The sequence below is a fragment of the Cyrtonyx montezumae genome, unplaced genomic scaffold (assembly GCF_038088225.1).
Source record: "Cyrtonyx montezumae isolate F1298 unplaced genomic scaffold, pur_monq_1.0 scaffold_25, whole genome shotgun sequence".
NCBI lineage: Eukaryota > Metazoa > Chordata > Aves > Galliformes > Odontophoridae > Cyrtonyx > Cyrtonyx montezumae.
Genome location: NW_027071992.1, coordinates 73675 through 87662, shown reverse-complemented (window position 1 = coordinate 87662; position 13988 = coordinate 73675). Strand labels below are relative to the sequence as shown.

The 13988-nt window shown below is 36.2% G+C and overlaps 1 protein-coding gene across 1 annotated transcript in view; it reads left to right on the top strand.

The window, feature by feature from the left end:
- Window positions 1-13988, top strand: part of ANKRD31 (ankyrin repeat domain 31) — a 58452-nt gene that overhangs the window by 10768 nt on the left and 33696 nt on the right. Inside the window, 7 exon segments of the mRNA XM_065740127.1 lie at window positions 1446-1760; window positions 1763-2061; window positions 4738-4988; window positions 4990-5010; window positions 5320-5444; window positions 7911-8090; window positions 10946-11088. Coding sequence (XP_065596199.1) covers window positions 1446-1760; window positions 1763-2061; window positions 4738-4988; window positions 4990-5010; window positions 5320-5444; window positions 7911-8090; window positions 10946-11088 — 1334 coding nt within the window.

Genomic DNA, 13988 nt, shown 5'->3' with positions numbered 1-13988 from the left:
TAAGAACTGTAGGCACTGGGCTTTGAATGTTTCCACAGGCAAGTGACAGTTGAGAATCATATTAGGAGAGGGAAGATGCTGAGGTTATGTTTGACAGATTTAAACTGTTTATAGTTCCACAGGATTGTGCTAACAGGTGTAGGCACTTGTATTTAGAGTAGAGGGAGGTATATAATACTAGTCATATTTAAGTGATGGATTTTCATTGATATTTGGGTGTTCAGGCTCTTAACATATTAGACATTTACGCCTGACAGATCTTTCTCCAACAACGATGCTCACTCTCCAACAATTTCAGTTATACCTAGCCTTCAGCTGGTGCATCATGCCTTATTCGTAGAAACTTAATAATATGCATACCTGCCATTTACACTACAATTCTTCAAGCATAGAAAGCTATACATAAAGTGTTTTACTTTTCCCCAATTGCTTGAAGTTTTCAAAAAAATGGGGAAGTAATCTAAAAATAAATGGTTAAGGTAAAATGTAGTCAGTACTTAAAAAGGAGAAATTAGATCCCCAGATACAGTGTAGGAAACAGCAGACTGGGGAAAAATACTTCAGTAAATGATCACACGTCTGTAATAGCTTACAAATTGAACATGAGTCAACACAGTCTATTTTCTGCTTTCTATTTTATTGTGTGTGAGCATTGTCCAAATTTCATTACTGGCTCTGTTAAAGCATACTAGCAGTACATGGTTTTGCCACTTGCTGGCAGCAAGAGTATGAGAATGTACTGAATTAAATTACCTTAAGCTTCAGTATTATTAAGCAACACCACTGTTATATGTAGTAGAAAGAAATTTTAGGCCTGCAGAAGCAGCTGTAAGTGGAAAAAAGAAAAAACAACCACCTATTAATTGGTATAAAAATGAAAGCAACGGTATGTAGAGAATAATAGTTATAGCAGTAGTTTTGTTCCCAAAACAGTTGTGGTTTTGTGGTTCCATGGTTTTGTATTCATTGTGAAAACTCAAATCTGCAGCCTCCATCGATACTTCTAAGACTTTGACCTGAAGCTTGTGAAGCACAAATGCTCCTTACTTAGGGATCCATGTAAATACATAATCAAAACATACAGTATATAATGTTCTGATAAGTATTTTTTATACTGTATGTTCATTTTAATTGTTTCTGGTGACAGAAGCTTGCGATGTCTTTCTTTTAAAGACCTTTAACACCACCAAGTCGTTCACAATGGCATAAAATCTTTGATTTTTTAACAATATTAGTCTCCCTTATTCTGGATGTTCACTGCTACAGTCTAAATCTTATTAAGAAATAGTATGAACTCTTAAGGTAGGCTTACAGGTCTTAGAATTCATGCAAAATCTGTAAACAAAACATGTATACCGATAGCTTGTACGGTGAGTATTAATAATTATGTTCTTTTTAGAAAGAACTGTTACATTCCTTTTTGTAAACATTTTTTTTTAATGTGTAAATTTCACAGAAATTAAATTATGAAGATCTTTCTCCGGAGGCAGTCCTGTGTCCAGATACCTTTCTGGAGGAGATAATAACACCACAAAATATATTTCAACATGTTTTAGAAGATTGTCAGAATCTCACCATGGCTGTGATTGACAAAAATAACAGCATAAAGGAACAGTCCTTAGCCTTTGGGATGATTTTCATGGAATCACTGTCACTCACTGAACAGAACTTAAGGACTGGTGAACTTGAAATCAGTGATTGGTTGAGATTTCTCAGTGATTCTGGGAGTCCTACAGTGATAAATCCATCAGAGTATCCTGATAATGCCTTTCCAGTGATGCAGCAGCAGATAAGAACAGTGATGCTCTGCCATTTGAGCTTCTGACAGATCTGAATTCCATGTCAGGATCTTTAGTGCTGCCTGACACATCTGTAGTGCCAAGCAAAAGTGAGCTTAACACCAAGCCAGAGCAGACAAATTCAGAACATGGTATTGCCAGGCAAGTGGAGGATGACTGTACACAAATAACAAGTATGCTTGAGCCTCAGCTTCCTGTGGTTCAGGTGGACAAGTCAAAAGCTGTAACAGGATTTAACTTGCAGAGGACAGCAAAGGAGCAAGTACATTTATAGTTTAATTAGTGTTTGAAAAGTTATGCTTATCAGAAAATATTTTCTGCAATAGTCAAATTACTTGGAGATGCAAGTCTTAATAGGAAAAAAACTGGCATCAGTAATTTAAATGCTTAAATATCTTATCTTTGTGTTACAAGTTTAGTAGTGTTTTTCCATTTCAGTATATCCATTTTATGAAAATAGCTGAGCTTAATGGTATAGGAGATTCTAGTAGAATTAAGTCACATGAAAATGTGGAGTCAGCACAGGAGTTTCAAAACCTCTTGGTATTTTTGCATATCTTATTTGTATGACATTGTTTACAAAGTTCTGAACCACTCTTCTGTTATTCCACTGAAACACAGTGGCATACTAGCTAATTGTGTTGGTGTGTGATTTTTTTTTTCTCTCATATTATAGTATTCTGTGTTCTGCTTTCAGAATTCGTGCCACTGTAGTGGCAAGTATTACAAAAAATAATTACAACTGTGTCTCTCCCAGAGACTAGCAGGACTATTTTGAGAATCTTTAACAAATGTGTTAAGAATTGCATTTCTGTAGTTTATTACTGCCTCTACAAGAATGACTGAAAAAAAAATTGAGGTGTAGTTTAGTGTTCATGTCTTCCCCTGAAGAAGTAATTTGCACAGATACAGCATGTGGTCCTTTTTCTTCCCTCTCAAACCATGTGCTGCTCTACACACAATGTATGTCTTGGCCTGTAAGGGTGGTCTGGGATTGGTCACAACACAAAGGCAAAAGCTTTGCTAGGACTAGAAAGGGACGGAAACACTATAATAACTTAATGTTTAGATTAAGTAACAGAAAGACAGAGAAACATAGAAGTAAATTTATGCTATGGACTGTAGTAGACATCCCTTGCTAATCAGAAATCAGATTATCTGCGTTGTCTTTGAATAATCTGGAACGGCAAATATGGAAACGCAATACAACTAGGTTTTACTTGGTCTTACAGTCACTCTGCTTCCCTAGGATGATATAAAGCATCCAGAAACTGTTGATTCAGTTGTTGCTGATAATATTGACTGAAACAGTGTGAAATCAAGTGTGCTACAAAAGTAGCTAACAAAGGTGCTGAAAGATGTCTAGGCTACTTGTCTTAGAAAAACAGCTTATAAGGGATTGGTTAAGAGTATGAAGCAGCATACTTTCAAGATGTGAATCTCTTGTCAATTCTTAATTATTTTCAGAGTATTCTTTTGTTGTTGTTTCCATCTGCTGTTTTTGAAGGCAGAAAAGAGAAGCAACTTAATGAAAAAATATGAGATATTTGTCTTCTAACAGTGTACTATTCTCCTTTTTTTTGTCCTTGTTTTTTAGAGGATGTGGGGTAAATAACTCCCAAGGATGGTACTTCACAACAAAATAGTATAGATGATAGTATATTTTGAGTAGTTCTATATAGATGGGATACAAATAATACAAAAGAGAAGATGGCTCACCTTCAGGATGTCAAGGCTTACAGGGGATTCCACATAGGAGGGATCTCCGAGAAGAGAACCTTCCCTGGTGGTGGTCAGCCCTTAAATGGGGTTTGGGAGAGGTGGAGCCAGGCTCCACCCCTTCCACTCACGCAGGTGTATCACCTTCACCTGTGCCCCCATGGCTGACTCAGTGCTCACCTCAGGTGACCAATCAGTGGTTCAGGCCGTGATTCAGCAGTTCCATTACAGAGGATTCTTGTGGTGCAGCAAGGACTCAAAAGTGGAGTTCTGTAGATATAATCAAGATAGCCCATTCTTTGTCTCAGTGAAGTACTAACAAGTTCTCCCACATCATTTTGAAGGAATTCGCATGCATGTGTGCCCTGAGACCTTCAGTGTTAGTCAAGTGTAATGAGTACCAGCTGTTCAGCAGCTTGATTGATACTCAGCAGCATATCACACTCTCTGCTAAAACTAACTCAAATGAAAGTCCACATGATGACATATGATTAGGATGGGATTTCGCTCACTTATTGTTAGAGATAAGCCTCTGGTGTAAAGTAGTAATTTAGGTTCCACTTTGCACCATTTGGAATGAAATGAAACACTCTTTTAAGTAACTGATCCTCTTCATCAGTGATAGAGAGAGAGCCAGGATGTCTAGTGTCATCTAGATATCTGGCTTTTAGAGGAATGCAGGTAAACTAAGCGATTCCTTTCTGTATTGGCTGTGGATGAGGAATAATATGTCTTCAGAAACATCTCAGCTGGTAGTTACTGAACCTCACTTGGGTGAAACATGCTTCCTGATATTACACATTTTCTAGACTAGTTCAAGAGTGGGATAAGATGATTTAGCCTAGGACATCATACATATTATCTTTTCAGGACAGGCTTCATTAATTCATTTTACGCATCCAAATAAATAACTTTGAGATAATAACTTTTATTCCCTGGCAGTCAGGTTAGATATATTACTTTAGTTGTAGTACAAAGTATCATACTACCCTTGGAATATATATATATATGATGTGGCATACTGCTTTAGGAGTGCTTCTCCTATGAAAACTTCAGCCTCTGCTATTTGTAGAATTCTAGTTATTAATTTAAGTAACTTCTCTGTTATCTTTGAGGCATAAATAATTCATAGCACAATGTTCTTTAAGTTCTTATATATACAGCCCTTGTTTTAACTGCGTGCTTAACAGTTACTTGTAATACTTCTTTTTTGTCACAGCTTGTGAGTGGTCATCAGAAAGGAAAAGAAATAATTTCAGATTATTGAAGTGCCACCTCTAATGAAAAACTAACTAGAAAGGGAGGTTCACATTCTATAGAGGCTGTTTTATGTGCAGATACAGCTAGAAGAACGTCGGGGAGTGCAATGGAGCTAAGAGAGACTTCCTCAATAAGGTACAGAGATAGTATTTCCAGTCATGAAAAAATGCCAGGAGAGACTTTGAAAAAACTGCTTCACAATTGCACTGCAAAGAAAAGCCAAGTATTTTAGGTAGACAAAGGCATGTGTAATATTCCTAATTTCTTCTTTTTATTAATGTACAATGTGTACAGACTAATTCCTCGTGTTAATGACTTCAGATGAACCAGAAGTAAGGTTTTTCCTTCTTTTTAAAGATACGTGACAGTTTTCCTCTTGATTTTTCCATTTATTCAGTTGGCATGTATCCTTCCATGCCATTAGAAACTTCATTTTAAAGTCAAATATATTAACCTTCTTAACACTTCTTAACTTCTTAACACTGAAAATGCAGCTTCATATAGAAAATGTTTTTGTTGATTCAAACAGATCTCATGACAGTAAAATTCAGAAATCTGCTAAAAACAAACAAGATCCAGAAATCAGCATGTCCCAAGAAGTATCTAAGAATGAGGGTAGAAAAACTGACCAGAGAAGGAGGAGCAAAAGAATCAAAGATAAAATGAGTAAGATAGCTGTCTGATAAGTACCAGATAATTACTTTTTTATTTCAAGAACTGTAGTGAACCAAATGTAATTCATAGTCTTTGAAGGATATGTGACATAAATTTCTTTTAGAAAGATGGTAGATACATTTATTTTAATAATTATTGATAACTTACTTTGCTTGCTTAAATCTGCATATTACCATCTAACACTTGATTTGTATGCACAAACTCAGTGAGAATAGTGAGAGTTTTTTTGGAATGCATTTTTTATTATGCAACAATATATTAAGCATTTATGGTATATTCAGTGACAGAGAAGAAAATTGCTTTCTTACAGGGTGAAAATGTAGATCCTAAATCTGTAATCTAGTATTCGGTGTGCAGCATCACTTTGAGGGCAGTGCCATCCTTCAAAATTGACCTATACAAAGCAATTTATTCTATTTTAAATGTTTTATTTTGTTATTCTGTTTATGTGTAAGGTAAGGAAGTATACTTTCACTCTTACAGTCACTGAGTGCCCTTTGAAGTATTCTTCTTTGCGGTGGCCTTTGTCAGAGAGGAAGACTGCTATTTTTCATACTTTGAAGATGCATGCAGAAGATGCATGCAAAGAAACTCCTTGACTCATAGTGTGGGTAGGAGAATACAGAATTTCCATACTTATATGCTTACTTTAGAGCTAACCTTTAAGACTGAGATCTGGAAAGTTTGTTCTTGTTAAAGCCACCTCAGTCTGGATTTGTGTGGCAATTGCTATCATCTAAACAGGTCAAAAAGTCTGTAAGATATAAACTGTAAATGTAATAGCTACATTATAGATGTTAGAAAATATCAATAATTCTACTGCCAATTAACAGCCCTTATCACAGGGTTTTCACTATTCCCCATTGAAGTACAATTTTTATGAGATTTAAATTTAGATGACTAATTGCTGATCTATTTAATTACTTAGTTTCTACTCAAAGAATAAGCTGTTGTTTTTAGCATGATTTCTCCAGAAAGAATTGCACTGCCTATGGAGGTATTTGTATGTTAATCTAATCTAACAAATTCACCTCCCTTTTACATCAGATTTAGCAATCAGGAATCTGTGAGTCATCTTATCTTGGTAATCCACTGAAAAAAAAGTTTCACTGAAGTTTTGGTTTGGATCAGCAGGCATCTGTTGGTCTGACAATAGGAAGGTGGTAGGGAAGGCAGGATAGTTGTCATAGGACTTCTTGAAGTAACAATGTCTAGTTAAATTCTGCCAAGTATAACATGAAACTGTGTCTTGTTTTATGTTTGTCTGTGTAGAACTACCCCTCCTAAATTTCTTGGCTGATTTAAGTGATCTTTGAATAATGTATCATAGTGAGTTGTAAGTGATGATGATCTTGCAAGACTGAATGGGTAGAATAGAAATACTCCCCGTGTATTCATGTGATTCAAGGTGCTGGGTGAGTCCATGCCTATTAGATTCTAAAAATCTGTGCAGAGGTGAGCACTTAAGGGTTGGGAACAACTTAGTCTGAGCTCACAGTATACCAAAATTGATTAAAAGTAAACTCATTAGGCATTGTGAGTTACAGCCCTTAGAGAACTACAGCTTGCTTAAAATTACTGTTCCAAACAGTGAACAGCATCCAGTTGCAGGTTGTGAAGAAGAGCAGTACAGATGTAATGTAGTTCCTACAAACCAGTTTTTTTCACTAGTGGATCAACTAATGGCCTGAACCACTACAGTGTTATTTACTGCAGCCCATCTTCCTGTATTTTCCTTCTTTCTCTCATCACTCCCTGTTTTTCAAGAATGCAGCGCCAGAATACTCATCTTGGCAGAGTGAGGAGATGCTGCTATGGTACTGCTGTTAAAATGCAGTACAGATCATCTGTGTATCAAAAATGATTTCATCCAGTCTGAAAAGTACAATGAATGCAAAGTGGATTACAGCATTTCTTTTATAAAATAGTGAACTAGGAATTAGTAATAGTATCTCTTAGTTTACATTTAGTTACATTGACATTTAGGCTTCTGACTCTCAAGTGGACGTAATTTTCAATTGGATAGCTAATGATTTTGGTCCCACAGTTTTCTTTGCTGCACAGTTGACTGAGCTGTTTGTGAAGTAATTGGGAAACTTGAGGGAGCTAATTTCATACATTATCCTTCTGTAAATATTTCTCAGTTGTGAATTAGAAGCTTTACAGGTAAGTAATTACAAAAAACTGCTGATAAATTTGACTGTTAAGAGATGTTATTGCATTACTGACTAGCTACTGAAGTCTGTTCATCTTGTAGTGAGTTATAAACTAGCTTTGTTGACTGCTAGGAAGGAACTCATTTTGCAAAAATGTCATTAAAAAGCTTAAACTTAGTACTTTTCTGAAGTCATATTCTTGTATGTTGAACTTAATTTGGAGTTTTGTTACGGCTTTCACTATGGCATCTTTTATGAGTGGAACTATAATTTAATCTTTTTATTATTTCTTTTTTTTTAGGACAAGAATTCTGTCATAGGAGTTTCACAAATCCTCAATACTATGTAATGCTTTCAAGAATAAATAAGAGGAATGCATACAGCGAGACCTTACTATACAGAGCTGTTGCTGCTGAAGTTCTAAACCGTGTACATAACATAATAAAAGCTGGTGCAAATGTAAATGGTAGGGATTATGCTGGTAAGTGGCAGCTGCATTAATGTACTATTTACAAAATATGTGTAGGTATAATAATGAAAGTACATAAGAGTTTGTGCTGTAAAACTAGATCTGTTATTGTGTTTTTATTGGTTTAGTTTGCTAATTCTTCATGAAAAGACAGAGACCTATGTATAAAAGTGCATAAAAAAGGAAAATCTACTGAAAAACAAAAACTGAGAAGCTTAAAAAAAACCTGCAATTAAATTTACTTATCCTTAATTCAGTGTTATGTGCATTCTTACCACAATGTAGTCTCTTAGTCATATAATCAACATAATGTGTTTCACAGTTATTTGAATTCCTGGAATGAATAAAAGCACCCTGCGTGGTGGCTAGGATTTCACAGCTCTCCTGTGGGAAAAAAGTATGTCGTCCTGTGGCTAAGGGTGAATATCTTTTTGATAGAAGCACAACTGTGCAAGATGTGCCTTAGTAAAATTCCTTGAAGAGATGGGAAGCTCACCCAGGCCAGCTGCTTTATTCTGTATTGACAGAGATATAATGAGAAAGGTGTTGACAGACCCATGCCATTTTGAAATGCACTTTCATCTTTCTCTCTTTGAAAAATTGTTGCTCTGATTATTATATTCTAGCCCTATGCCTTGCCTATTCCCTTAAAACTATCCACCAGTTATTATCCATATCTTACCTAACCTTTTTTGTACCTCCTCCACTTTTTTTACTGTTCTTGAGAACCTTACTGTATAGTTGAGGTTGAGTTTTAATTTTCTTTTTTTATTTTCTAGACTTTAGTATGAAGGATGGGGTGAACATGTGATACTGTCTGTGGTTTCACTTTGAATGTTTAATTTGAAGTCCCTTGAAGGAGTTAAAAAGTAGTTGCAGTGCAACTTCGTCTTCTCAATAGTTTCTGGAGAACCACGTTCCTAAGCTCTGGCTCTGGAACTCATGTTCCAGGTGTAGGTTTTCAGGATATTATTAATATATTACATAGAAGATACTTTAATGTAGAACAGAAAAGGTTCTTAAGTCAAACTTTCTTCTCTTTTCCTTAAACGATTTGAAGATTTTGCTCCAGAATATTGAATTACTAGAATTTCTTCATCAACAAGGTGCTCTATAAAATGCAAGTAAAATATTTTAGAAGTGACATAGTTAAAAACATATGTCTTGGAACACTGTCAACATTAGGCAATGTAGGTAAAGCTGAGTTCCAAGCATTTGAGAACAATACCTAATACCACAAAGTTTTTAGGCAAACAAATGGAATATTCTGTGTCCATCATAAACCCTTTGCCATTTCTGTGCAAATAAGAGAGCTGCTTTGAAAGTTGTGCCTCCCATTTTCTTACATTGGCCCACAATGTCAGAGGCAGTTGTTGGTAGGTAGGGGTTGAAACTTCCAGTATTCTGTTACTTGTAGCCTGTGACAGATCACAGCAGAGGGGCAGTCTAATAAAATAGCATCTGACATGGGAGTGCGTATAAAGCAAAGGCTGGTCATTGAATTCCTCCCTGCAGAATGGACAGCACCCACTGACTTTCATCAACACTTGCTGAACATGTATAGAGACCAAACAGTGAGGCGGTTAAGTGGTGTGCTTCAGCTGTTGCAACAGCTGCATCAAAGATGAGCCATATTCTGGATGGCCACACAGACTTTTATGAGTGTGGCATGCAGGCTCTTTATCATTGCTGGCAAAAATGCATAGATATTGGTAGTAACTGTGCTGAAAAATAGTATTTTGTAGCTGAAAATTTACTCTGTCAAACTGTTGTGCTCTTCAGAACTGCTGTAGTTTCCATGGAAATAAAGAGGAGGCATTACTTCTAGAGTGACCTATGAACATAATTCTGGGTTGAGTGGCTTAGAAGAGAGGTTCTGTAGTTTCATTTTCACTAAATTTAAGATAATTTCATTAAGATGAACAGAATAGTCTTGATAAGCAATTTATCTCTAGTATCCAAATTGGACCTAGCTATGCTCTGCCAATGAAAGTTATCTGAAGAGTACATCTGTCTGTCAAAATGATCATCTGTAAGGAATGCTTGTTTGAGAGCTGGAAAATAGGGTCTGGTAGATCCTTTGTCTTTTTCTTAGTTTTCTCACTCTACAAAAAAGAAGGTTTGCTGCAGTCAGCTTTCAAGGAACTGATTCAAGGCTATGGTAAACTTAGTTCACAGACTTGCTTTCTATCTTTTATTTCTCCTCAGCACCTCCTTCATGGGATATAATTGTTCTGTGGGTCATGAAGATGACCTCTGTGAAGCTGATATCTAGATTCTTGCCATATAGCTGAGAATGGATATGGAATATTATACTGCTTTGTTTAGAAATTTGAAAAACATTAAAAATGTTTTTGGAAGTGCTGCCTTATATTGTTAGTTGCAAATAAATGTTGCTAAGACGTGGCTATCCTAGTTGTTATTTTGTGTCTTCATTCTTACTTGCCTTTATCTTGGTCATGAAGATAAAAGATCATAATGAAAATATACCTTGTTCTTAAAATAGAGTATGTGCTGAGTTCAGGGAGAAATTATTAAGGTGTAGGAGGAGTAATTTTTCTTTTTTTTTTTTCTAAAAATGTTTTGAAAGTACTATCATAAACTAATGTTCTGCAGAACCTATTTCTTCAGTAAGTAAAAATTTTGACAAAAAACTGAGAGCTCCCAGCACCTGAGAGTTTTAGTAAGCATTTCTTTATACAATTCACTGTAAAACACAGTAGTTCTTACTTTTTTATTATATCCCTCTGGAATATTTATCTAATAGACAATCTAAAACTGATATATATATGTATTTTTATAAAATATTTCATCCAAATGTGAATATTTTCGTTTTTTAAGTTTTTTTTTGTCTTGTTTTTTTTCAGGCTGGACTGCACTACATGAAGCAAGTTTAGAAAGCTGTTACCAGATAGCAAATGAGCTTTTAAAAGCAGGAGCTGGTGTTAATGCTAGAGGAATTAAACAAATAACACCACTGCATAATGCAGTTAAAGAAGGCCATTCTAAGGTATACTTCAATTTGGACATAAATTATGATTTAAGAATATACATTATTGCTTTTAGTCCAGAAAGTCACATAGTCTTGTTACATGTGGGCTTGTCCTTTCAGATTATGGCTTAATTCAGGACTGAATAAGTCTTTTCTGCTTAACTTCTGTTCCAAACATTAACATACTTTACAAATTTTTTTTCTGTTTGGGATTGTGTCTGATATACTACTGATGAGTAGGTTCCTACTGTTTCATACTGTTTGTTCCACATATTTTATTATCACTGCAGAAGTGTTTTATGACCTAAGCAGTCCTCTGAAAGTTACAATGATTTTATTTTTCATGCATGTTTTCTAGTGAACATGGATATGTGGTGTGCAGCTACAGGCACACACAGATTATGTTCTGTGTAAAAAAAATCTTGTGGTGAGTTATGAATATATGGCTTTGTACTTTGTGTAGTCTTAAGCAGAAAGTCAAATGAATGATCAGTGCAAATTAATTATAACTAATGTTGCCAAATGCTGTGTTTTCATACCCTGTGTCTGAATTCTGGATTCTATTTTTATCTGGTAGTCTTTGCCTCCACCTGCCTGTGCATGGTTGTAGGTGGTCCAGATTTCTGTCATAGTTCTGCATGTCACTTTTACCTGCTGGCTGTTTCTTTCTCTAGAAATGCACATTTGCTGTCTGTCTTTATTCATTTCAAGAAGGTGCTTTTTTTCTCTCTTTTTTTTTTTTTTTCCCCTCAGGAACTTTTGTGGGATGCAGTAAGTTTTGTTAGTAAACATTTGCTCTCTTTCAGTCTGACAACCAAGATAGTACTTAATTTGTTTTTCTCCAAGTCTCCCTAGAGAAAAGATGAAGGGTTAATGATTTCCCAGAGACTTGAGAACCCCAAGCTTGGTTTGCAGCTTATGGATTGAGGACTCCTTGGAGATTCATGAATTGTTTCTGAGATCTATGAAAGTAAAAAAGCCACCACATTCATGGTTAGACATGAGGGACTCTGCATCTCCACAAGTAATATTTAAGGAGTCAGCAACTTGAACAGTATTGGAAAACCACTGATCTCAGCTAGGTCACTTGGGGCACATCAACACCATTCTACTCAGAGCTGTGTTAATTGTTATGTGATTGGTACATTCATGTGAAATGGTACATGCACACTGGGGCTCTGTTTCCTCAGGAACACTACAGTTTTATCACTGCAGTGACCTGGCACACTTGATTTTGGGTGTAACTGTTTCTTTCAAGTTACTTTCTCTAGATTGTAAGTTGGAAATACGGCTTTTGACTGCTTTACCCCTTTTGCCACATATAGTACAGGAAAATTAATTATTTCTCACACAAAAAAAGCAAAGTAAGCATATGGAAAACTATGAGATTTTTTAGTTAATTGTAAGAGTATATGGATGTAATATGCAGCTAAAGATCTCATTAAAGAAGAATTCTTAATATTCCTTGTTTTAAAGGACCCATGGATGTGGGAGAACTAGTGAAAATCAAAAGGGTTTTTGCAGTGAATTGAATGCTTTGTGTTCTGTGTTGTCAGGAGAATGTATGAATTGAGAAAACTTTGTAAGCACTTCTGTCAGTAACAGTCTGGTTAGAAGTAGTGAGGGACTTTAAATGCATAGGTGTAGGATAACAGATCTTAATAGATGCTGAAGAGAGAAAGGCAGAGGTACAAGTATAGCCATGCTAGTGTTGGAATATGATTGCAGTCTTAGCAATAGAAAAGGTCATCAGATTATAAAATGTCATAGAATTATAGAATGGCCTGGGTTGAAAGGGACCGTAATGATCATCTTGTTTCAACACCCCTGCCATGTGCAGGGCTGCCAACCACTAAAGCAGGCTGCCCAGAGACACATCCTGCCTGACCTTGAATGCCTCAACTGATAGGGCATCCACGACCTCCCTGGGCAGCCTGTTCCAGTGCACCAGCACTCTCTGACGGAAAAACTTCCTCCTAATCCCTAACCTAAACATCCCCTGTCTCAGTTTAAAACTGTTCCCCCTTGTCCTATCACTATCCAACCTCATAAACAGGCCTTCCCCCCTCTGTTTATATGCTCCCTTCAAGTACAGGAAGACCACAATGAGATCTCCCCAGAGCCTTCTCTTCTCTAAACTGAACAAGACCAGTTCCCTCAACCTTTCATCATAGGAGAGGTGCTCCAGCACTCTGATCATTTTAGTGGCCCTCCTCTGGACTCGCTCTAAGAGCTCCACATCCTTCCTGTAGTGGGGCCCCCAGGCCTGGATGCAGTACTCCAGATGGGGCCTCACAAGAGCTGAGCAGAGTGGGACAATCATCTCCCTATCCCTGCTGGTGACCCCTTTTTTAATGTAGCCCAGAACAATGTCAGTGTCTTTAAAAAGTTTTCTGCAAAACTACATGGAACATTTTGCTCAAGAGCCCTTTTTTAATAACAAGAGAATGAGGCTTTACAGTTCATACAGAAGCTTAAATGTTGGTAAGACCATTTGAGTGGGTTTCCTTTGAGTTGAATGTATACTGTACATCTGAAATAGCTGTCAATTTATTTTGGAGATACAAGAGTCACAATAAAGTACGCATCTACAATGCAAGTTATATTCTCTTAAACTGTATGATGTAAATATGTAAGCTGACTCATATCCTAAAAGTGCTTGTTATTTTCCACTAATTATGAGCTTAGGGTGTGATGAATCTTATCTTACTTCTGGAGACCTTGGCTTAGTGGCATCAGGTTAGTAACATGAAACAACTCATAGAAATAAAAATATTAAGAATTTAGGATAATGATACATCTAGAGGAATGTTTGGGCTATATTAACTAATACAGGAAGTAACTATTGTAGGCTTTAAATTTATTTTTCGATTGTTCATATTCTCAAGTACAAGAGGAACCTGTATAAGGAAGGACTG